The 23,293-nt window shown below is 41.0% G+C and overlaps 1 protein-coding gene and 1 long non-coding RNA gene across 2 annotated transcripts in view; both read left to right on the plus strand.

Annotated features, from left to right (window-relative positions):
• The window catches only part of LOC116568620, a 61,220-nt gene extending 41,511 nt beyond the window's left edge, over positions 1-19,709 (plus strand). Inside the window, exon 3 of the long non-coding RNA XR_004276706.1 lies at positions 17,886-19,709. This is a non-coding gene — a long non-coding RNA (uncharacterized LOC116568620). The remainder of the gene's footprint in view (positions 1-17,885) is intronic.
• Positions 833-5,336, plus strand: TMEM229A (transmembrane protein 229A). Its single transcript, XM_032304128.1, has one exon. It carries the CDS (start codon positions 1,764-1,766, stop codon positions 3,345-3,347), a length of 1,584 nt encoding a protein of 527 aa, XP_032160019.1. The 5' UTR covers positions 833-1,763; the 3' UTR covers positions 3,348-5,336.
• Positions 19,710-23,293: the final 3,584 nt, after the last annotated feature.

The raw sequence follows: 23,293 nt of genomic DNA on the forward strand, positions 1-23,293 counted from the left end.
TTTGTGTCTTGTCTTGTCTCTGCCTATAAGTCTTCCTTTTTGTACAGCTCCTTGGAGCTTACTTCTCTTTATTAAATGGGATGCAGCCCAATTCATGAATCATTGATTAAAGCTGATTAGATCTTCAGAGTTACTCAGTTGAACTTAGTTTTTTAGCATTATTATTTCTCTTCATTGTACTTGCTCAGGCACTTGGGCAACTAACCGTCTCCTGTTTTATGGCTGGTTTGACAAGCCTGTACCTGAGGCTTCTGTCCCTGGCATGATGTCCCTGGCAGTTTCCACCCACTGACTTTTGACAGTTGTCAAAGGAAGTCTGCAAATAAACCGCATGCTAACAAAGCTGAAAAAAAAAAATCATTATTTTGACCTTATACAAGTAATACTACTTTAACAATTTTTCTTCTCACCATACTTTTATTTCTCTCTTACCTAAATCACAATTTAGCAACTGTAGACTAACATAAGGGTTTGAAATAAATAAGGAGAGAGAGCAGGGAAGAGAATGTTTTAAGAAATGAAGGTATGGGGCGCCTGGGTGGCTCAGTGGGTTAAAGCCTCTGCCTTGGGCTCAGGTCATGATCTCAGGTCCTGGGATCCGGCCCCACATCGGGCCCCACATCGGGCTCTCTGCTCAGCAGAGAGCCTGCTTCCCCCTCTCTCTCTGCCTGCCTCTCTGCCCACTTGTGATCTCTCTCTCTCTGTGTCAAATAAATAAATAAAATATTAAAAAAAAAAGAAATGAAGGTATGGCCTCAGAATATTTTTAGAAAATTAAAAATTAATTTTTTAATTAATTAAAAAATCCCCAGAAAGCCTTCCATCCAAAAAAAAAAAAAAAAAATCCCATCTCCTTACAGATCAGAACTGTTACCTAGTTTCTGCCTAGATATGATGGGGGCAGGGCGGGTATAAATCAGTATAATTTACCCCTAAGATTCTTTTCAATCCTTTCATTTCTAAACCTGAGTTTTGGATTTAGAATCCAAAACTGGATTGGATTAAAAAGTGCAGCCCCCAACATACCAGAGTTCTACATTCCCCACCCTCTCTTCAAAATAAGTAAGTAAGTAAGTAAGTAAATATGTCACCCTCTATTTCACCCTCCATCTCTGCGATGACCTAGTTCTGCATGGGGAAGAGCAGCACTGGGGGGTATGCCAGTGTGAGCAACCGTACTGTTCTTGATAGGAGGCTCTGGCAGCCAGAGCAGTGTCCAACCCAGCTGGCTTCACATCGTTTCATAATTCTGGGGGGCTCTGAATTTCTGTCTTTGGCCCTCAGTAGACTAACCTAGGAAAGCAGACTGATAGGGGGAGAGAGTGAAAAAGTGAACCAGGCCCCGTGACAACATTTCAGATGGTGGGGCGTGCAGGCGTGGAGTCTCATGTTTATTCTTTGTGGCTGGGACACAGCTGGCTTTGAATTAGAACATTAAATATACAGCACCACAGTTTGGTCTCTGGCCCGGCCTCTGGTTTGTGGCACTAGGCCAGTCGCCTCTGCCAGCCAGGCCCTGGCTGGTTCTTCTATACAGGGATTACCCCTCAGCTCGCAATCACACCTGTTAGGTGTTTCTCCTCCGCCCCAACAAACACCTCCCACACCGCGCGGAACCGGGGTGCAGAGCGGGGCGGGGGAGGGGGGAGAAGGGGGCGGAGAAGCAGGGCCCGGCCAGCGGACCCCGTTGGGAATGGGCTTCGGAGGTGGGTCGGGAGGGGACCCTGCGTAGGCGGGAGCGGTGGAGAAAGACGGAGAGGGGCATGGGGAGGGCCGGGGAAAGGGGCGTCGCTGCTCGCTGTACGCTTCAAGAGCCCGCCGCCCAGGCGGCGGGGCTGAGCGGCAGAGATGGGGTTTGCAGCAGCCTCTGCACTCTTCTTCGCAGCCCCAGCACCACCACCCCTCGCCGGGCCGCGGCGCCGGTTAGGCCACGCAGAGTGAGCGGGGGCGCCGGCCGGCTGCTCCTCACCAAGACTGGAGGGCAGGGCGCGGTGGGTCCGCGGCAGGGGGACTCCGCGAGCCGGGCGACCCGCGGTGTCCAGAGCACACCAGCTCCTGCTGCCACCCGGCAGCGGCCGGAACGGAGCTCCCTGCGCGCCCCCCGGGGGCCGGCAGCGACCGGGAGGCTGCGCGGCGCGGCGCTCGGCCCCTCGGCCCCGCAGCTCCACGCACCCAGCGGCGGCGGCGGCGGCGCGGGCTCGGGTGCCCGGGCAGCCTCTGAGCCCATGGCGGGCAGCGATGCGGACCGCGAGGGTCGCGCGCGGAGGAGCAGCGCGCCCCGGCGTCCTGGGGAGCCCTGTGGGCCGGGAGGCGAGACTGCGGCCAGCGGCCCAGAGCCGCTGTCCACTGCTGAAGCGCCGGCCGACGGCGCTGCGCTGCCCGCCTGGATGCGCCTCTACTTCTACGGGATGCACGGGATCACCCTGGACGTGCTCCTGTCCTCGGCTCGGCGCTTCGCTAGCAGCCCGGACCTCCGGATGCTGGGCTTCTCCTCGCCCTATCGCTGCCTGCTGCACTCGCTCACCCACTTCGCCCTGGAGAAGGTCTACCTGCAGCAGCGGCGCTGCCCCAGCGCCTTCGTCTTCAATTTTCTCCTCTACCCCTCAGCGCACGTGGCACTGCAGACCCTGGCGGGCCAGGCGCCGCTGCTCGGCCTTTGCAGCGGGCCGGGGGGCGCGGCAGTGCCGGGGACACTGGACCTAGCGCTGCAGTACGTGCTGGCGCTCTACCACTGCCATGTGTTTCTGAACCGCTTCCTGCGCTTGCGGTACCGGCGGCCGCCAGAGCAGCAGCAGCAGCAGCGTTGGCCAGGCGCGCCCCCCGTCCCTCGGGGCGCCGGGACCCCTGTGGTTGCAGGTGGCCCGCGCCACCTACCCCGAGGCGGCAGGGGCGTCGGAGGAGCCCCCAGTCACGGGCTGCCGGGCCTGCTCCGCTTTCTTTTCTTCGGAATGCACGGCTTTTTGGATGAGATCTTCTTCACTTTCTTCTTTAATTTGCTGGGGCAGGGAGATGGGGTAACCAGCGGCCACACGTCACTCTGGTCCTTCTTTATGTACGGCAGCTGCAGTTTCGTGGTGGAAAAGCTCTACTTCCATCTCCACTGGAGTCGTGGCTGGAGCACTTGGAAGCGGATACCCATCTACGTGATCTTCATCTATGTTTGGGAGTTGTCCTGGGGTCTGGGACTCCGCATGTGCGGCGCTTGTTCCTGGGACTATTCTCACTATCCGCTCAATTTCATGGGCCTCATCACCCTGATGTATTTACCTGGTTGGATATTCCTTAGTGTGTACCAGGACCTACTTTTCAACGTGTTGTGGCGGGTGCAGTACATACCAACTAACTAACTAAAAAAAAAAAAAAAAAAAAGCCACTCGATTCCCACGCACCAATTCGATTTATTTTTACATGTTAAAATGGAGTGGGTTTTTTAGCCTTTTAATTTTTATACATTTTACTAAACTCTTTCATTATGTTCTATTCGACATTTTAGTTTTTCTGACACTTTGGGACCTATGCATAATACAATATTTTGAAGTATTACTCACAACATAACTCAAAGTACTTGTCAATATTTTAAGACCCCTTACGAGCCCAGATAGCAAAACCATTATACCTTAACATCAGGAGCTGTAGTATATTCACTAGGTGGGTGATAACTACTAATCTTTTTTTAAGCAAAGAAGTTATTCAAATCAGAAATTACTGATCATTGCGAGATTTGGCGAAATTTTCTAATTTAACAATTTGTTTTCTTTTTAATACAATTTCATTTTAATTCCCTGCCATATTTACCAATCACTGCTGAAACTCGGTGTCTTGCACTGATAAAAGGACCATTAACAACTCTTAAAGTGCCTCCCTCTAGCACACAGGTGGAAAGAAACTGACAAATGTGAAAATACATCCTGTGGATCGATTTTTAAATAAGAAACCTTTTCTAGCAACTCAGACAGGCAACACTGTGTTAAGATACTTGATCTCCATCCTGGAAATGATTGTTTTTCCAATGTGGATTAGCCTTAAACGCCAAGTGTGTTAACATTGATCAGATCCTGTGTTATCTATAGCTGTAAATTTTGTTCTAAAATGTTTACCTTATATGCCCAAAGGCAAAGCAAAATTATACCACCCTCAATAGAGTTCTAACTCTAAGGACTCTTTCTACATGAAGTTTCAAGGATAGAAGCAGTTCCTTAGAATAAAATGAACCTGAATCTGCATTATACCCGAATTAGGCCTAATTGTATACTGTTATGTGTTTTCAGTGTATTTCTGTCATGGCTCACTTGTAAACATCTTTCTTTTTCCTTCTGGACCCACAGAGTTCTTGGGCCAAACCTGATGTGCTAATGTGCATTATAAATCAATGATAGCATTTTGGTGACTCATTATTAATGTCTGGAAGCTCCAAAGTTAAATGAGATGATAAAAAACATTTTAAGAAATCTTGTCTAATCAATTAGTAATGTCCTTTAAGGTTGTTTGTTGTTTCATTATATTTAGAAAAGGCAAGTAGAATTGAGTATAGCTCAGCCAAGGATGACTAATACTTTCTCAGTTTTCATTACAAAGATAATTAGGAAAATTTAGAGGGTGTACAAATGAATAGTTTCTGCTTCAAATTATTAGGTTGTCTATGCTATGAAAGGGGACTTCGTTCTGTTTTCAAAAAATGCTTGCTGTGGCATTAGAAACGAATATGTCCTTAGGCGATTGTCAGGAATAATTTCGAGAAGGTTGTGAGCTAAATTGTTAGTAATGCAATATAATCAACCCTACTTGTGAGATGGATCATGTTAAGCTGATTATTAGCTGAGTAGCAACTAATAAAAGTAAGCCAAAGGTTTGTGGAAAGTCAAAGTGTCACTTTATGACACTTGGCCAGAGGTGAAGGATTTCTGAAAACCCTGGTAAGGGAAAAGGCTAAGTATAGACACGGAGTTAGTCAGATGCTACATAAAATATTTGTAATACAAATGTGACACGTGCGCAGGAATCTGAGTTAAGTTTGGTACTATTCCACACCACATATTCCTGTGAATTAACCAAATCCTTGACTTCTAGAATACCTGCTAAACATACAAGTTTGCACTTCCGTCATCCTTCCCGTGCCGCTCCTCTGCCCTGCTCACCTGCTCACCGACGCTCTTAGGGTCAGAAATCTGTCAGAAGTGGGGAAGCCTCTTACTTTTTCTTTGTTTGTTTTGCTTTTAATGTTAATCCTATTTTTTAAAAAAAAAGGTTGCAGTTTCCATTCATTCAAGAAACCATTATTGTGCACCCACTCTTTGCAAGGCATTTGCCTGAAATCTGCAGATACAGCAATGACCCAATACAGACAAAATCTCTGTCCTTGTGAAGCTCAGGTATTAGTGCTCTGATTTATAGCAGGTTATACCTACTTGGAAAGCTATCCTTTCAATACTAGGCAAAGAGAGGCAGTTTCCAGGAGGGTTCTCATCAGGGCTGTCGCTGGAATATTAATCTATCATCTCTAAAACAAAAGCCCATTAATAGCCCCTCTGCTAGTTCTACAAAGACTTCATTCATATGTAGTCAGGAAGTGATTATGCTGTCTATTAACTCAGCACCTTGCTGTAGGGCTTCTCATTCTGTTTATTCAGTTTCTTAAATGACATTTTGCTGTAACTGAAACTTTAAAGAAAAAAAGGGCAAGAACCATTAGATCAATTTTGTTAATTCACTAGCAGTTCAGATATAGAGGTGCTGAGTCAATATAATAATATTTAAGTAACACCACCTGCCAAAAAATGCTGCTGTGTTACATATATAAAATCTGAAGTAAATATATGTATGTCTCCATGTATATATCTTAAATATATATCATATATATATATCTTAAGTAGATACATATAATCTTAAGTAAATATATATCCATATATATTTTGAAGTAAATACATATAAAATATATATATTTCTTAACTACAAATATATACACACATACATATATATACATACAGAGACACATGAACATATTTATTTAAACCTCTAGCAACCCTCTTTTTACAGATGAAGACAGTGAAATTAAAGCCTGAAGAGGTTGACTTCTAGCTCAAGTCATACAGCTATTGAATATTATGATGTAGGAAAAGATGTTAGGGTTCAAAGCCAATGGACAAGAACGAATATCCGAGAAAACTTTGGTGCAAAAAGGTGGTTTTATTAAAGCAAGGGGACAGGTCCCCTGGGCAGAAAGAGCTACCCTGGAGTCATAAGGAGTTGGGAGAGGGTTAGGGATAGCTTCAGATAAAGGAATTTTAGAAGCAAGGTTTCCAGGACCTTGAGGGGGCTAGCTATAGTTGGGAAAAGGTCATTAATGACCATCTAATTAAACCTTAGTCATAAGACCCTTCAGATATATTTGTGGGCCATATACTTGGGGGATGATTGCCAACACACATCTTGGGGGGTTTAGAGATAAAGGAATTTTCTAAAGGTATTTTTATATGTTAAGATAGACTTATAGGATCCTGTGGGTTGGGTTAAGGTTGCCTTTTTGCCCTTAATAAAGTACTAACATTGAGGCAGCTGAGTCCCCAGAGCAATGTCACTCTGCCTGTTTCAAGGACTTGTCAGTGGACTGTGGGTAGTAGGGAAATTTAATAATTGTTCTACTGCCTTCGTTTCCCACATCAATTAGACTTGAATTCAAGTACACTGTACTCCAGGGTCTGTTCTTAACAGCAACACTGTCATACCTCTGTCTACTGACAGTGATTTTTGGATGTTCTGTGGATTTTACCTTGCAATTTGTATTACTCTTCCCTTTCAGTATCACAGATGCAAGGGTAGACATTTAAAAGCCAGGCACTAGGAACAAAAACATTCTATTCCATGGAAAATCACAAGGGAGCTAATACCAGGATCCATAACTGAAAACAGTCTAGCTCTAATCCTTAGATGATAGTCTTTATATTCAAGCAGGGTCTGAAAGGGAGTTCTTCATTTGAACTTTGACAATCTTTTTGATATAAGAATAATACAACAAAAGGCGTGATAACCTTATATCACAAGCTAGGGAAAATACATACAATTATTGCTACATGTTTAACATAGTACTTGGAATGAGCAACATTGTAAGAGCTAAACAGCCCCCAAATTAAAATTAAATTGTTTACAACAACATTTATTCTGAATTCAATTAAACACCTTAGAGTTAAAGACAGTCTTTACAGAAAATAATGGGGAAAAAGTAACAAGTATGAGTTTTGCTCCATTTTTAACTTATACACTGAAATTTTCTTATAAAAGTGTTTTAAATTTTAAATCAATTCTATCTGGGCACTGAATCTAGAGAAATATGACCTTTTCAGTTTCTCATGGCAACAATAAACATGAAAGTTTTTAGGTTCTACAGAGACTCCAATAAGGTTGATAATCCATTTCAGTATTTCAGACATTTCAATGACTCACTGTACTTAACTTAGAATATTCTATCAATATTTGACATTTCATGTTTCAACCCAGCAAAACACAGATTAGAAAGTATGACGTCCTTTGTTGTTTAAGAAACCTTTCTAATCGGTTAATCCTATCCTTCTGAAAAAATAATTTTTCTATACCGTTTTAAAATAGACTGTTGACGTAATGGACTTGGTTTTGTTTAAGAGAGATGGCGAAGAATTTTGGTAGACTGTTTTGGTTCTTTTTCCACTTCCAAAATACATTTAAAAATCAATATACTTGGAAAGGAAGTTATATTCATGCTACCGACTTGGAGTGACAAATAAATCATTGCATTCTAATATCTGAAAGCATTTTAATAAAATCAATTTTTGTTTATATTAAAAGGCATTAAAAACACTTTATATTTTAAGTTAATTTTAAATATACTGTCTCCAGTATATTTTCCAACCTTGCTTAGTAGAACTAAGCTCCTTTACTGAGGGAAAATAAAAGAAATACTCTTCCCCTCCCTTGATCAAGCACATGCCTCAGTTTATGCTAAAGGGAAAGATGGCAGTAAAAGATCGTTCTGTTGTGTTGCCAGTTTTTTTTTTTTCTTTCTATTCTTAGACTTGGTACCAGAGGAACCAACAAAATAGCAATTGTTTGTGCAGACTTCTATTCACTAGAATTGGCCTCATTCTGATTTTTAACATTGAGGCATGAAACCATTACATAGGCAGTGACGTCCAGATACTAGCAACCCAATTATAAATTAACTGGGATGAGTGTAGAGAATCTTTCCCTAGAAACTTTTTCTCTTAATATACAGGAGAATATAAATTTAGAGACTTTTCCCCTTAATTTGTAAATTCTCTTTGCAGTGATAGTCAATTCTTAGACAGTCTTCACAGAGAAAGAAAGAAAGAAAGAAAGAAAGAAAGAAAGAAAGAAAGAAAGTGAGTGTGGGAGTGAGGGACTAGCCTTTGACATAAAGACTTGATTTTCATCTTTTAATGATTCCATTAGAATCCAAATGTCACATGGACCAACTTTCTCATTTGGAAAAAAATCTTTACCATGATTAAGGAGAGTCAGGGGTTGAAAGAAACCATGAAGGTTAACATCCAGCCTTCCATCCAAGGCAGGAATTTCTGAGAACATCTTTAACAGATGGTTTCTCAAGTCAGCTTGGACTGTTCAATGCAGTATTAATTATGTCTTTCATGCAAAGACTGAATGAGGGGAAAGCTGTCAGCAGCTGAACTGACAAACCCTACTGTCTATCAGTGAAGGAAGAAGGCTTTTCAAAGTTTTCAAGAGCTAATATATATCATTCATCCTGCTTGTGTAGTGCAAGGAAAATTTTAGGAAACTTCCCTTGTCACTAAAAAAACAACAACAACAAAAAACCAGTTCATTCTTTTTATCATGATACATATGGTCTTTCATCTTTTCAAATGATGCTTTATTCACTGAGTCTAAGCAGCAAGGCTCTGAGGACTTTGAGAGTAATTTGACATTTTACAAGAAGCATTGGATCACCACAGTGTCAGGATGGCTGGACCCTGGAAAACCCTTTGGTTGCTGCTCAGGTCTACCTACAGAATGTCAACAGGACTTTCCTAGTAGCTTCCTCTGGCAGACCTGAACAGCAGCATTAAGAAAGGACTTGAGAGCACCTGGGTGAGTCAGTCGGTTAAGCATCTGCCTTCAGCTCAGGTCATGATCCCAAGGGTCCTGAGATCATCAAGTCCCACATTGGGCTCCATCCTCAGTGGGGAGTCTGCTTCTCCCTCTCCCTCTCCCTCTGCCTCTTCCCCTTGCTCCTAAGTGTAGTCTCTCTCACTTTCTCTATCAGATATATAAATCTTGAAAGAAAGAAAGAAGGAAAGGAAGAAGGAAAGGAATTGAGAGGCCACAGGTATCACAGAAGCTGATAGCTAGCCAGGAAGACGAAAGATGCCACAGATCAACTCTCCCAATCAAAAAAAGAGAATTGTATAGAAAAAAGAGAACTAGCCCCACTTTTGATGGGATTCCAACAGGCATTTATATCACATTGGAGATAATAACCTATTATTAATATCCATGATGAAAATAAGATTAGTCTCACAGGATCACAGATTCAGAACTTTAAATATTTGAAAAATAGTTGTTGGAAAAAAACAGTATAGAGGGGAATATGCAGAAAGTTTGCATAACATCATTTTGATCATCCAATAACTTTAAGGAACTAAGGTGAAATTAAATATGCTTTTGTACATTTCTTTTTTAAAGATTTTATTTATTTACTTGAGAGAGAGACAGTGAGAGAGAGCATGAGCGAGGAGAAGGTCAGAGGGAGAAGCAGACTCCCCATGGAGCTGGGAGTCCGATGCGGGACTCGATCCCGGGACTCCAGGATCATGACCTCAGCCGAAGGCAGTTGTCCAACCAACTGAGCCACCCAGGCGTCCCTGCTTTTGTACATTTCTGAAGGAGAACTATTTTAGTCTTAACCTTTTATTAGAAACAATGAATGGCCAGGAAGATAAAATAAAAAAAAGAGTTCCTTGGAGTCCATGAAAGTAGGTTCTTAAATCCCAAATACTTAAAAGCAAGCATTTAACAAAGTTTACCATTGTACTTACTTGTAATGATGAAATTTTCAACAAACAAAACAGAAACAAAAGAATAATGAAGGCAGAAATAGAAGATAGGTGGAAGGGTTAGTATTCAGTAACTTTCGAGAACCTGTGGATTATTTTTCTATCGCTAAAATAATTCAGATTATGAATGTTATTCTAAGACTTTATATCATGTAAGATTTGAATTGCAGAGGGAATGTTAAGTTCCTGAAATATTGTATACCCTATGTTTGGTGGGGTACCAAAATGTACACAAAATTATGTTAATATTTATTCAACAAAATTTCAGAGTAATTTTTTCCATGTGTAATGATGTTACTGAACATGCTATAAAAGTTTTAATAATGTGCCTTTGAAATGTCTACAAAATGCACAGGTAAAGAGTACACAGCTTACTAAAATCTAAAATCATGGTCGTTCAGGGGTGCCCAGCTGGTTCAGCCAGTAGAGTTTGTGACTCTTCATTTTGGGGTTGTAAGTTTGAGCCCCATGTTGGGTGTAGAGATGACTTTAAAAAAATGAAGATCTTAAAAAAATAAAAATAAGTAAAATCATGGAACTTTAGAACTTGAGGAGAGAACTAAATATCATCTAATTCAACTCACAGACAACAGAATAATAGGTGTACTTCCACTCTCTTCTTGATCACATCCAATGAGGGAGATTATGGCACTTAATCCACTCTCTCAGACCAACCCATTTCTTTGTTCTGTTGTTTGAATTGCTAGAAAGTTCTTAACGGTAAAGCACATCAGTAATTTTCACACATTTTCCCAAGTTTTCACACATAGAAAGAAGACCAAAGGTTCGAAGAAAGTTTCCAAGTGTGTCTTAATTATTTTACTCCAGGTGAAATATCCAAGATCTTTCAGCAATAGCTAGTAAAGTATGCAACTGGGAAATTATTTCCTACTATGATCAGGGAACTTTATTTCTGCAAATGGGAACAACATTAAGCACTGTTAGCTTTTTTAGTATCTCAGACCAATTAATTGTTCCTTTCTTGTTGTTTTTAAAGATTGATTTATTTTTGAGAGAGAGAGAGAGAGAGGGTGCACTTGGGAGGTAGGGGGAGAGGGAGAGGGAGAGAGAGTCTTAAGCAGACTCTGGGCTGAGCATAGAGCCAGACTCAAGGCTGTTTTTCAAGACCCTGACGTCACAACCTGAACTGAAACCAAGAGTCCGATGTTCAACTGACTATGCCAACCAGGCCCCCCACTTTATTATTTCAGTTGAATTTTCATTTCTTTCAGTACTCTAAGTCTCTGCCCCATAAACTGCCATTGAGCTGGTGATCCCTTTGTGCACCTCACATTTGTGTAAAAATAAGTGGCACAGGTCTGTGCTTTTCCCATACTCCATGAGTTGGCTTGGAGGTGAGTGAGAGAGAAATGTAGGCAAATAGAGTGAAGAACAGAAAATCTGCCATTGAATTCACTTTTCATTTCCTTCATTCCTCTGATTTTCCTGCTCTTGTTTTGAGAGCAGGCATATGTCATTCTCCACATTTAGCAAGGAACCTAGCACAGAGCAGGTACTCAAATTTTGTTGTTGGTGGGGATGAACTTATCTGAATTCTCATATCAGACAATTCAGTAGTGGAAACAGGAATTAGGAATGTGCCATGTGGCAGCATGGGATTTCAGTAGGACATTAATTTATGGAACACACAGAAGACTCATCATGTGCTTAGATAAAAGGTGGGAATTGCTTAATCTTTCCTCTTCCTTCCTCTTCTGTTCAGCAATCTTTTTTGTCATGTGCAGCACTCAGGTGGTTCTCTGTAAGAGACTTTTTTTTTTTTTGTAATTTTGTTTTTTCAGTGTTCCAAGATTCATTGTTTATGCACCACAGCCAGTGCTCCATGCAATATGTACCCTCCTTAGTACCCACCACCAGGCTCACCCAACCCCCGCCCCCGCAACTTCCCTCCAGAACCCTCAGTTTGTTTCTCAGAGTCCACAGTCTCTCATTGTTTATCTCCCCCTCTGATATCCGCCAACTCACTCCTCCTCTCCAACTCTCAATATCCTCTGTGTTATTCCTTATGCTCCACAAATAAGTGAAACCATATGATAATTGACTCTCTGCTTGACTTATTTCACTCAGCATAATCTTCTCCAGCCCCATCCATGTTGATACAGAAGTTAGGTATTCATCCTTTCTGATAGAGGCATAATACTCCTTTGTATATATGGACCATATCTTCTTTATCCATTCATCTGTTGAAGGACATCTTGGTTCTTTCCACAGTTTGGCGACTGTGGCCATTGGTGCTATGAACATTGGCATACAGATGGCCCATCTTTTCACTACATCTGTATCTTTGGGGTAAATACCTAGTAGTGCAATTGTAGGATTATAGGGTAGCTCTATTTTTAATTTCTTAAGGAATCTCCACACTGTTTTTCAAAGTGGCTGCAACCAACTTGCATTCCCACCAACACTGTAAGAGGGTTCCCCTTCTTCACATCCTCTCCAACACATGTTGTTTACTGTCTTGTTAGTTTTGGTCATTCTAACTGATATAAAATGGTATCTCAATGTAGTTTTGATTCTGATCTCCCTGATGGCTAATGATGATGAACATTTTTTTATGTGTCTGTTAGCCATTTGTCTCTCTTCTTTGGAAGAGTGTCTGTTCATGTCTGCTGCGCATTTCTTGATTGGATTATTTGTTCTTTGGGTGTTGAGTTTGATAAATTCCTTATAGATTTTGGATATTAGTCCATTATCTGATATGTCATTTGTGAATATCTTCTCCCATTCTGTCAGTTGTCTTTTGGTTTTGTTGACTATTTCCTTTGCTGTACAAAAGCTTTTGATCTTGTTGAAGTCCCTAGTTCATTTTTGCCCTTGCTTCCCTGGCCTTTGGCAATGTTTCTAGGAAGAAGTTGCTATGGCTGAGGTCGAAGAGGTTGCTGTCTGTGTTCTCCTCAAGGATTTTGATGGATTCCTGTCTTACATTTCTGTCTTATATTTTTAGTTTACTTTTGTGTATAGTATAAGGAAGTGGTTCAGTTTCATTCTTCTGCATGCAGCTGTCCAATTTTCCCAACATCATTTGTTGAAGAGACTGTCTTTTTTCCATTGGACATTATTTCCTGCCTGCCTTTTTTTTTTGAACAGAAAAATTTATCCTCACTTTTTGTTACAACACTGTAAGACAGTCTGTAACATTATTAAATTTTAATCCTAAATTTTTTCAGGTTGCAGATCTACGATATGATGAAATAGGAGGGGAAGATATTTTCATCTACATTTTGGCAATTAGGTATATACATTTTTATATATTTTTCTTTTTTCTTTTGTTTCTTTTATTTTTTCAGTGTTCCAAGATTCATTGTTTATGCACCACACCCAGTGCTCCATTCAATACGTGTCCTCCTTAATATCCACCACCAGACCTTCCAAACCCTTTACCCCCCTCCCCTCCAAAACCCTCAGTTTGTTTCTCAGGGTTCACAGTCTCTCATGGTTTGTCACCCCCTCCATTTTTCCCCAACTCACTTCTCTTCTCCTTCACCTAATGTCCTCTGTGTTATTCCTTATGCTCCACAAGTAAGTGAAACCATATGATGGTCTTTCTGCTTTGTCGAAGATTAGTTGACCATAGAGTTGAGGGTCCATTTCTGGGCTCTCTACCCTGTTCCATTGATCTATGTGTCTGTTTTTGTGGCACATAAACCTTTTGTAAGAAGTATCTTTTTTTTTTTTAAGATTTTATTTATTTATTTGATAGACAAAGATCACAAGTAGGCAGAGAGGCAGGCAGAAAGTGAGAGGCAAGCATGCTCCCCGCTGAGCAGAGAGCCCGATGTGGGGCTCAATCCCAGGACCCTGAGATTATGACCTGAGCCGAAGGCAAGAGGCTTTAACCCACTGAGCCACCCAGGTGCCCCAGAAGTATCTTTTAAATACAATGAGATAGCAGTTTTTCACAGGAAGCCTAATTCTTAGTAGTAAAGGAGGGAACAAGCCAATTCCAGCTTAAGCATTAGCAAGTTGTTGATTTTGGATTAGTCACTTTCCTTCTCTGACTTTGTTTCCCCAACTGTGAAAGGCCAATTTTTGAGAAGACTAGAGAAAGTAAACAAAAGTCAGCTAGTGCAGTGCTTGTCATAAGAATGGGAGGCACTTAGAGATCATTACTTAAAATTTGTAAGCTCTTCAGAGAACCCAATACCCTTTGAAATATGAATTTTAAAAAACTGACATGCACATGAAATAGTTGGCAATATACATATTACTACATGACAGTTCTCTAAAGACTGACTTACTCAGTTTGCAGCTTACTGATTCCTCTTGATTTTAATTGTTTTTTTACTGATGATCCTCTGGGTTTTGCCAATTTTTGAATAAAAAATAAGAATAAAAATCAAAATTCATTATATTTAGAGAATTGCTGCTAGTGTCAGGTGGTAAACATTTATGTTTTACTATCTGTGTATCTGATCACTTCTTGCTGTATTTCCAACTCCAGATATTATTGGCAGATTGTATTAGTCAGGGGTCTTCAGAGAAACAGAACCAATAGGAGATACATATCTATAGGTAGACAGATGTAGTGATAGATAGATGTAGAAATAGAGTTACACAGCAACAAAAAGATTTATTATAAGGAAATGGCTTACACAGTTTTGGATGCTGACAAGTCCTGAGAACTGCAGGCTGAGTCTACAAGCTGGAGACCCAGGAGAGTAAGTGGTGCAGGTTCTAGTCTGAGCCCAAAGGCCTGAGAACAGTGAGAACCAATAGCGTAGCTTCAGTTCAAGACTGGCAGTGTTAAGACCCAGGATGAACTGATGCTTCAGTTGGACTCTGAAGACAGGAAAATACAAATATACCAGCTAGAAGGCAGTGAGGCAGGAAGGATTTCCTCTTATTCAGAGAAGTTCAGTCTTTTTGTTCTATTCACGCCTTCAGCTAATTGGATGAGGCTCACCCACATTAAGAAGAACAATCTGCTTCACCTCATTTATTGATTTAAATATTAAACTTGGGACACGTGGGTGGCTCAGTCAGTTAAGCATCTGCCTTTAGCTCAGGTCATGATCCCAAGGTCCTGGGATCGAGTCCCACATTGGGGTCCTTGCTCTACAGGGAGCCTGCTTCTCCTTCTCCCTCTTCCTGCTGCTCCCCCTCCTTGTGCATGCTCACGCTCTCTGACAAATAAATAAATATATCTTTTTTAAAAAATAGAAAATTAAAAATAAATAAATAGTAAACTCATCCAGAAATATCCTCACCAAAGTACTCAGAATATTTGTTGAAATATTCAAGCATCCTTGGCTCAGTCAAGTTAACACATAAAATTAGCCACCATACAGATCAAAGCATTTGAACCAAAAGATTAAAAATGAGCATAAGAAAAATGGGGGAGAGTTCATTCATTCACCTGTTCGATAAATATCTAAACGTGTACTGTGTGTTAAAAAGCAAATAAGATATAGATAATTCTTTTTCTCATGGAGCAAAGGATACAGATTTTAAAACCAAAGTTTATGCTGGAGAAAGATGCTATTGCAGGAAATAACGGGCCAGCCACCTAGACTGGAGACCATGGTGGCGAAATTCTAGAAAGAGGGTCCAGGATGTTCAAAGTCCTGGCAAGAGTGAATATCAGAACACTGGGTAACTCAGAGCCCTTGGAGTCAGAATTAGGAGAGTAGCAGAGGGATGAGTGAGAGCTAAACCCAGAAATGTAGGCAAAAGGCCGGTCTTGAAGCCTTGCGGACACATTAGAGGAGGGGGACCATTTCCTAAGGGTGTTGACAAGTTACAAGGGTTTGAGCAGACAAAGGACTGATCCATTTGGCATTCTTCAAAGAAAACTGAAAGAAAACAAGATGAGAGAAAAAGCCAGTTTTGAGGCTGTGATACAAAGTGAAATGAGAGATAGGAGCACCTGGGTGGCTCAGTTGGTTAAGCCTTTGGCTCCCGGTTTCAGCTCGGATCCTGATCTCCTGGTAGGGGAAGGTCAGGAGATCAAGCCCCACATGAGGCTCTGTACTCAGCGGAGAGTCCGCCTCCCCTCTCCATAGCCCCTCCCCCGTCGCCCCTCCCCACCCATGCACTGTTTTTCTCTCTCTCTCAAATAAATAAATAAATCTTTTTAAAAAATAGTGGCTATAAATTAGAGGGAAAATACTGCCCTGTAGGCAAAGGGGGGTAAGAGGTCAAGGAAGAATTTTTTATCTTCTGAATTGGGAGATGTGTGCATATATAATGTTGCTGGGAAGGAGCCAGTACAGAGGTTGAAGGTACAAAAGAGGAAGGGACAGAAGGTCTTTGGCTAAAGCCTGATTCAAAATAATTGATAACTACTAACCTTGATGAGAGCTCACTGTTTGTTTTTGAAGCATGTCATGTATCGGTTTAATTCCCAGAGCAGCCTGATCATGGGTACTATAATTATCCCCATTTTTACGTATCCACATTTTATATACTGACACGCTGGGGAGTTAACCCTCTTGCCCAAAGCCACAAGTGGTAGAGCCAGGACTTGGACCCAGGCAGTCCAGATCCCAAGCTGTGTTCTCTAAACACCTACACAGTCAAGTGGAGGAAAACGGAAAAGGGACAAATAGAGAAGGGAAAAGAACCTGTGCTGCCCCATTTATGCAATAATAAGGAACCTAGAGAAAGCATCTGAAACCAGTTCTATGCAAAGAGAATTTAGGTGCATATCTGTTGACTAACTTTTCTGTTTTTGATTCAATTATGGATTCATTCATTCATTCAGTAAAGATTTATTGAGTATCTACTATGTAACAGGCACTGTGAATGCTTTGGGATTAAAAAATGGACAAATCTGAGGGCGCCCACATGGCTCAGTCAGTTAAGCATCTGCCTTTGGCTTGTGTCATGATCCCAAGGTCCTAGGGTTGAGCCCCACATGGTGCTTCCTGCTCAGCAGAGAGTCTGCGTCTCCCTAATTTACTCCCTGCTCATGCTCTCTCTCTCTCTCTCTCCTCCTCTTTCTCTCAAATGAATGGATAAAAGATCTTTAAAAAAGAAAACAATAAGAGCAAGTCTGACAGGACCCTACCCTTGATACCCTTGATACCCTACCTTATTGTATTAGTCAGCTCAGGCTGCCGTAACAAAATACCACAGACTGGGTGGCTTAAGTAACAGAAATTTATTTTCTTAGTTCTGGAGGCTAGAAGTCCAAGATAAGGGTACAGCAGGACCGGTTTCTAGTGAAAGCTCTCCTCCTGGCTTGCAGATGGCCTCCTTCTCACTGTGTCCTCACATGGCCAAGGGACAGCAGGTCTCCAGTGTCTCTTCTTATAAAGACACTAATCCTATCAAGGTCAGGGTCCTATCCTTCTGACCAGTCAAACTTAATTACCTCCATAAAGGTCCTATCTCCATATACATTCGCATTGATGGTTAGTGTTTCAATATATTAATTTGGGGGGGATAAAATGCAGTCCATAGCATATGTTCTCCCTTAATTGCCACAGTGACCTTGTATGGTGGTGGTTATTATTATTATTATTAATACACAGTTCATAAATGAAGTCACTGAAACCCATCTGCTGCACAGCTAGTAAGGGACAGGAATGAGACCACATGTCAGTATTCTTTTTAGGCAACATAACAGCCTCTCAGAAAGTCCAGGGCGGTATTATTAATCCAGGGGGAAAGACTCTAGAAAAGAAGGAGCATCCTTGTAGTTTTATCCGTCTCTAGTTACATAAACCAATCATCATTGGTTTTTATTCTCTCTAGAGATAAGTTCTATTTTGTCCATGTCTAATTTTACCCTTTCTTAGTATTTATACACAGATTTCTAAGTGAGCCCCTCCCCATTTTCATTTTTTTTTTTCCCCGCAGAGTCTGTTTGTTACCCAGAAAATTAGCTCTTTGGAAACATCTGATTGCAGACACTGTGTCTCCAGGACTCTCTACAAGCTGACACAGAGGCTTTAAAGGGCAACTATACTCAGAGCCAATTCGCTTAATTTCATACAATATATTTTGGGATTAAGGTTTAAAATAGTTGGCCAGTGACATTCAAGAGTACAAAATCAATTTTCAATGTATTATAACTTTTACTGGGTAATCACACTTCCATTAAGTTTATAGGGTGTTTATTTCCATTTCAGAGACATGAATTCCTAATATTATTTCTAGATGATCTATAAATAACTCTAGATATGCTTGCCAGTGCGTTGCTTTGCTTTTGATGGCATAAGATGGAAAACATAAATAACAAAGTATTCCATTTTCTTAGCCAGAGGAAAGAATTCTTTTTTTAATCCAGAAAATTGTGTATTACTTTGGAAGCTACATGCAAATCAGGTTATTTAGACACAATATCAAAAGGAAAGGTGGTCTCCTAGGGAACTGTTTGCAGTTTAAATGTTCGGTATGTTCCTTCTTCAATTAAAGTGCAGTACAGTAAAGGGACACATCCCTTGAGTCACCCCTGGTGTTAGAAGTCATTAGCTTTCCCAAAACCCTAGAAACAGTCTGAGTGGAAACTTTTTGTTGAGGCAGGTAAAATCTTGGAGGGTAAATAAATTTCAGATTTTAAGATTCACCATACAAATCACATTTGGGCGGTAATATGTTTAATTTAATGGTAAGGAATTCTGTCAAGGGTCAACTTGCTGCCCCAAAATGATTTAAGGAAGTCAATGGAAACTTTAGAATGAAAAGGTCAGTGATTGAAGTTAGCTATTCCAAATGGCCTTTCTACAAAAACACTTTCTTTTCCAATACCAAACTTTCTTGAATAGGCCCATTCACTAAACTAAATAAATGTTGATAAATAATTTGATAGTCAACTTAACTTTACACCAGTACGATCCAATAGAACATTTGTTTTGCTTTGTGTTTTGGCCTCTCACAAAATACACTTGGGAAAAGGTTGCCCTAAATGTATCAGCTAACATTCAGCCTATGCCATGACTCACTCTGATCTTACTGTTGGTAACTCTACAACAAAAGCACTCCTTTCCCCGGGATTTAAATGTATTTTTAAAAGTTCCTCAAAATTTAAGAGTAGTTTGGAGTTCCTTTTTGGATACCTTATATGCAGTCAGGAACCCAGAATTTCCTCTGAAATGATTATATATATTAACTTCTCTCCATTCTCTCAGCCTCCAGAGCAAACAGAAACGGCTCTAACAGTCTCATGCTTCATCTCCCTACCCCAATTTCTGTACAGCTCAATGTCTAAACTAATCTTGGAGGACACTAGCAGGAGCTACATCTTCCCATCATATACCTTATACCGGCAATGTACTTTCAGCAAAGCAGCATCATCCACTGTTTTAAATTAACAGTTTATTTTTATGTTACTGCTTTACAATCTGCTTTATATTAACATACAGACGCGTGTCCATTTTGTATTTGTGTAGAGCTACAAATACAAAAAGTTTCATCCCTGTTTTTGTTTATTCATTATTTAATATCCATGATAATTTTTTTTTGTCTTTCATGGAAGTTTCTGGAAGTATCTTTCATGTAAATGCCAGAAACACACTTGGGCAATATCTGGCTTTCATATACTGTTTTGTGGAAGACCTTGGTACTTAAAATTGTGGCTTTATCTAAACAAAACTTTCAAACAGTGGTTTCGGATGGAGATTCAGCTGCATGTCTGACCTTCCCTGAGCACTAGAGAAGCTCTTCTTCACACCACTGCATTTCTTACGCTCCTTATGAAATGGGGCGGGTGGGGGGGGCAGATAGGAAAATAAAGAATAAAGGAATGAAAAAAATAAAATATAAGCTTGACATTAAAGCAAAATCCTCTGTATCCACTTATAGTAAATCTCTTAGGAGATCACATTTTGAAATTCAAATATAAGATTTTGTGTATTAGAAGGAAATAAGTCTAAGTACAAATTTCACTTAATCAATGGGTATATGGGACAGGAGTGGAAGGGAAGATATAAAGAAAGCCCATCATTATTCAGAAACAATAGGATGTCCTCCGCACATGGATGGTGCTTTTTAAGAGTCCCATGATCTGTTAATCTCTTTCTTTTTAGAAACTTTCCTCCACCTCCCCTTCCTCCCTGGTAGGTACTGTCGGTGGAATTCATTCAGCTAGATGTGGTACTAAACACTTGGGCCCCACCGTGATCAGTTACTATTTGATTAATGAATGACCCTCTCCTCTGGGACCAGTCCCACAGGAAAAAATCAGGTTTAAATTAATCTTATCTTTTTGTATTCAGTCTACCTTGAATTCTTTCTTTATTGACCAAATATATGGGGATATAAAATTTTCACGGGAAGATTAAATAGGTAAATTTTAAGTTGGGGTATGTAACTGTGTAAACTGATACTTCAATTCACTTCCTTTTAAAAACTGGCTTCAAGGGGTACCTGGGTGGCTCAGTGGGTTAAGGCCCCTGCCTTCAGCTCAGGTCATGATCCCAGGGTCCTGGGATCGAGCCCCACGAGCCCCACATCGGGCTCTCTGCTCGGCAGGGAGCCTGCTTCCTCCTTTCTCTCTGCCTGCCTCTCTGCCTACTCGTGATCTCTGTCTGTCAAATAAATAAATAAAATCTTAAAAAAAAAAAAAACTGGCTTCAAATTAGAAAGGAAGATTTGGCTATGGTTTATCAAGGATGAAAAATTATTCCATAAACCACACCAACCAAGGCATTATCCTTTGCTGTGTGTTTTCTCTATTGTATATGAGATAGCACTTTCCTCCTTTCTCCCAGTTTTCCCCTCCACCCATAGGCCACATCTCAATTCCAATACCAGAAGAACTTTTTTTTTTTTTTTTTAAGATTTTATTTATTTACTTGAGAGAGAGAGCGTGAGAAGGGGGAGGGCCAGAAGGAAAAACAGACACCCTAATGAGCGGGGATCGCCCGACCCAGGACTCAGTCCTGGAACTCTGGAATCATGACCTGAGCCAAAAGTAGTCACTTAACCTACTGAGCCACCCAGGTGCCCCCAGGTGGCACTTATTAATAGATATTTTTAAGTACATTTTTACTTATTGGGGTTAGGTTTAAAAAAAATCCCTGCATAAGTGATACATTTTTTTATCTCAAAATTCCACACCTTAAAGACTTCCTTTAAAGTCTGACTGGAATTACACTGTACTTCCAAGTTCATTGATGAGAGTAGGTGTTAAGTACCCTTTTTCTGTAACCACAAGGAAATAGGTGGCTACATCCTTCATAGACAAATTCTGTTCTTAATCAAGCATGTGGGTCGACACTTAGCTGGGGTGAGAGATGGAGATCCTAGACTCTCGGGTCAGAGGTGGAAAGTCAGGGACTCAAGGTAGGAGTGGCTGCAGGGTGAGACTGGAAAAGGGGACAGGCTCTTTAGAAATGTGTCTTCTATGACAGGGTGGATTTATCCTGTGGATATTGGGCATTAATTGAAATAGGAGAGTGAACTGTCTGTAAGCAGATACAGATTTTAGAGGGATTAGTCCGATCAGCAGGGCGGGAGTGGTAAATGACAGAGAAACCAGAAGGTCACTGTGATAATCCAAGTAAGAAATACTGAGGTCTGAGTAAGGCTGTGGCAGAATGGACAAGGCAAAGTTATTTGGAAAGTAGGTTCTGGAGATTAACTGGATGGGGGCGGGCATGGGATTGAAGGGGCTGGGAGGCCAAAATTTTTAGTCTTAAGCCTATGCCAGATGAAACGCAACTCATTCTCCTCCTTCTATTTCTCTCTCTCTCTCTTTCTCTTTATGACATATAACATTTTATTAGTTTCAGCCATACAACATAATGATTGAATATTTGTGTATATTGCAAAGTGATCACCACAGTAAGCCTGGTTAACATCTGTCTTCATATGTAGTTAACATCCTGTGATGAGGACTTTTAAGGTTTAGTCTCTTAGCAGCTTTGAAGAGTGCAATACAGTATTAACTGTAGTCCCCATGCTGCACCTTATATCCCCATGACTTTCTTTATATTTTTGTCTTAAAATGTAGCAGTGTCAGACTGACAGAATCACCACTTGTAACAGCTCCCTGTGACTTTAATGTGTTCTATCTAAAACAGGTAGCTCACCTAATTTCTTTTTCTTGTTTTAATTTTAATATCCATTCATTTTGCCTGATGCTGGCTTGCTTCCTCTTTTAAAGTGCTTTATATATATGGTGTGATATTTTTTTTTTTAATTTTTTTTTTTTTTTAAAGATTTTATTTATTTATTTATTTATTTGACAGAGAGAGAAATCACAAGTAGATGGAGAGGCAGGCAGAGAGAGAGAGGGAAGCAGGCTCCCTGCTGAGCAGAGAGCCCGATGCGGGCCTCGATCCCAGGACCCTGAGATCATGACCTGAGCCGAAGGCAGCGGCTTAACCCACTGAGCCACCCAGGCGCCCCATGGTGTGATATTTAAAGGCCAAAGATGCCTAACAACTTTGTAAGGAAGTGCTTCAGGGTAGGATGAAGTTGGAGAAGCACCTCAAAATATCATTGAATGGAAACGGACTCATGTTGGGCCATCACAGACCTGCTCCCTGGAGGGGCACTGACACACCCAGGGGTCTTTCCTTGGCCCACTCCCCAGAAAGTGCAGCTGTCAAAAAATACTTTCATTAGCACAACAGTCCTAATATTTTCACACCAATTGAGAGGCACAAAGCAACTACTGACAGTTGTAAATTAAATGGCTTTATCAGTAATCTCAACGCAGCACAGGTCTGGGCAACTTCAGTCTGTTCCCAGGAAGAAATCAGAAATGAAAGACTGGTGCTGACAAGTTCCAGGACCTGGGCTCAGCAGATAATCTGAAGCAGGATTTCCAACCAAGGTACACTGTTTGCTCCCCATCCTCTGTCCTCTCTTATCCTCCCTGAGGCTGCTGTAGGCTGGGTTTTAGAGTGTGTATTTTGGGGAGGAGAGGTAAGACAGCCCTCTTGATTGCAGCTTGCAAGAAAGCACTATGAGCAGAGCTATGCTTTAAGGACGGTTCTCTGGGAGGGCACAGGTCTAATGGCTACGAATCCTCCATTGGGTCCCTCTTTTTCTACCCCCAAAAGTATGTGTATGATCTGGTTCTAAGCCTATTTACAGACCAACCCATTCTATAATTTACTGACCTACATGGAAGTTCTAACAAGGGAACGTCCTGGTACCTGACCCATTTCCACATAGTCTAAACAAAAAGTGAAAAATCTGTTTAGCCGTAGGCTATAGCTGTACCAATAAGAAAGAAAGAAGGATTTAGTAGTAGAATCTCTCTGACTGGATTTATGGTTTATATAAAAACACTTTGTTTTTCTATTTGTCTTTCT

This window comes from Mustela erminea, chromosome 11, assembly GCF_009829155.1.
Source record: "Mustela erminea isolate mMusErm1 chromosome 11, mMusErm1.Pri, whole genome shotgun sequence".
NCBI lineage: Eukaryota > Metazoa > Chordata > Mammalia > Carnivora > Mustelidae > Mustela > Mustela erminea.

Coding starts and splice junctions, on each gene's coding strand:
- TMEM229A (XM_032304128.1), top strand. CDS start 1,764: ATGGGGAGGGCCGGGGAAAGGGGCGTCGCTGCTCGCTGTACGCTTCAA.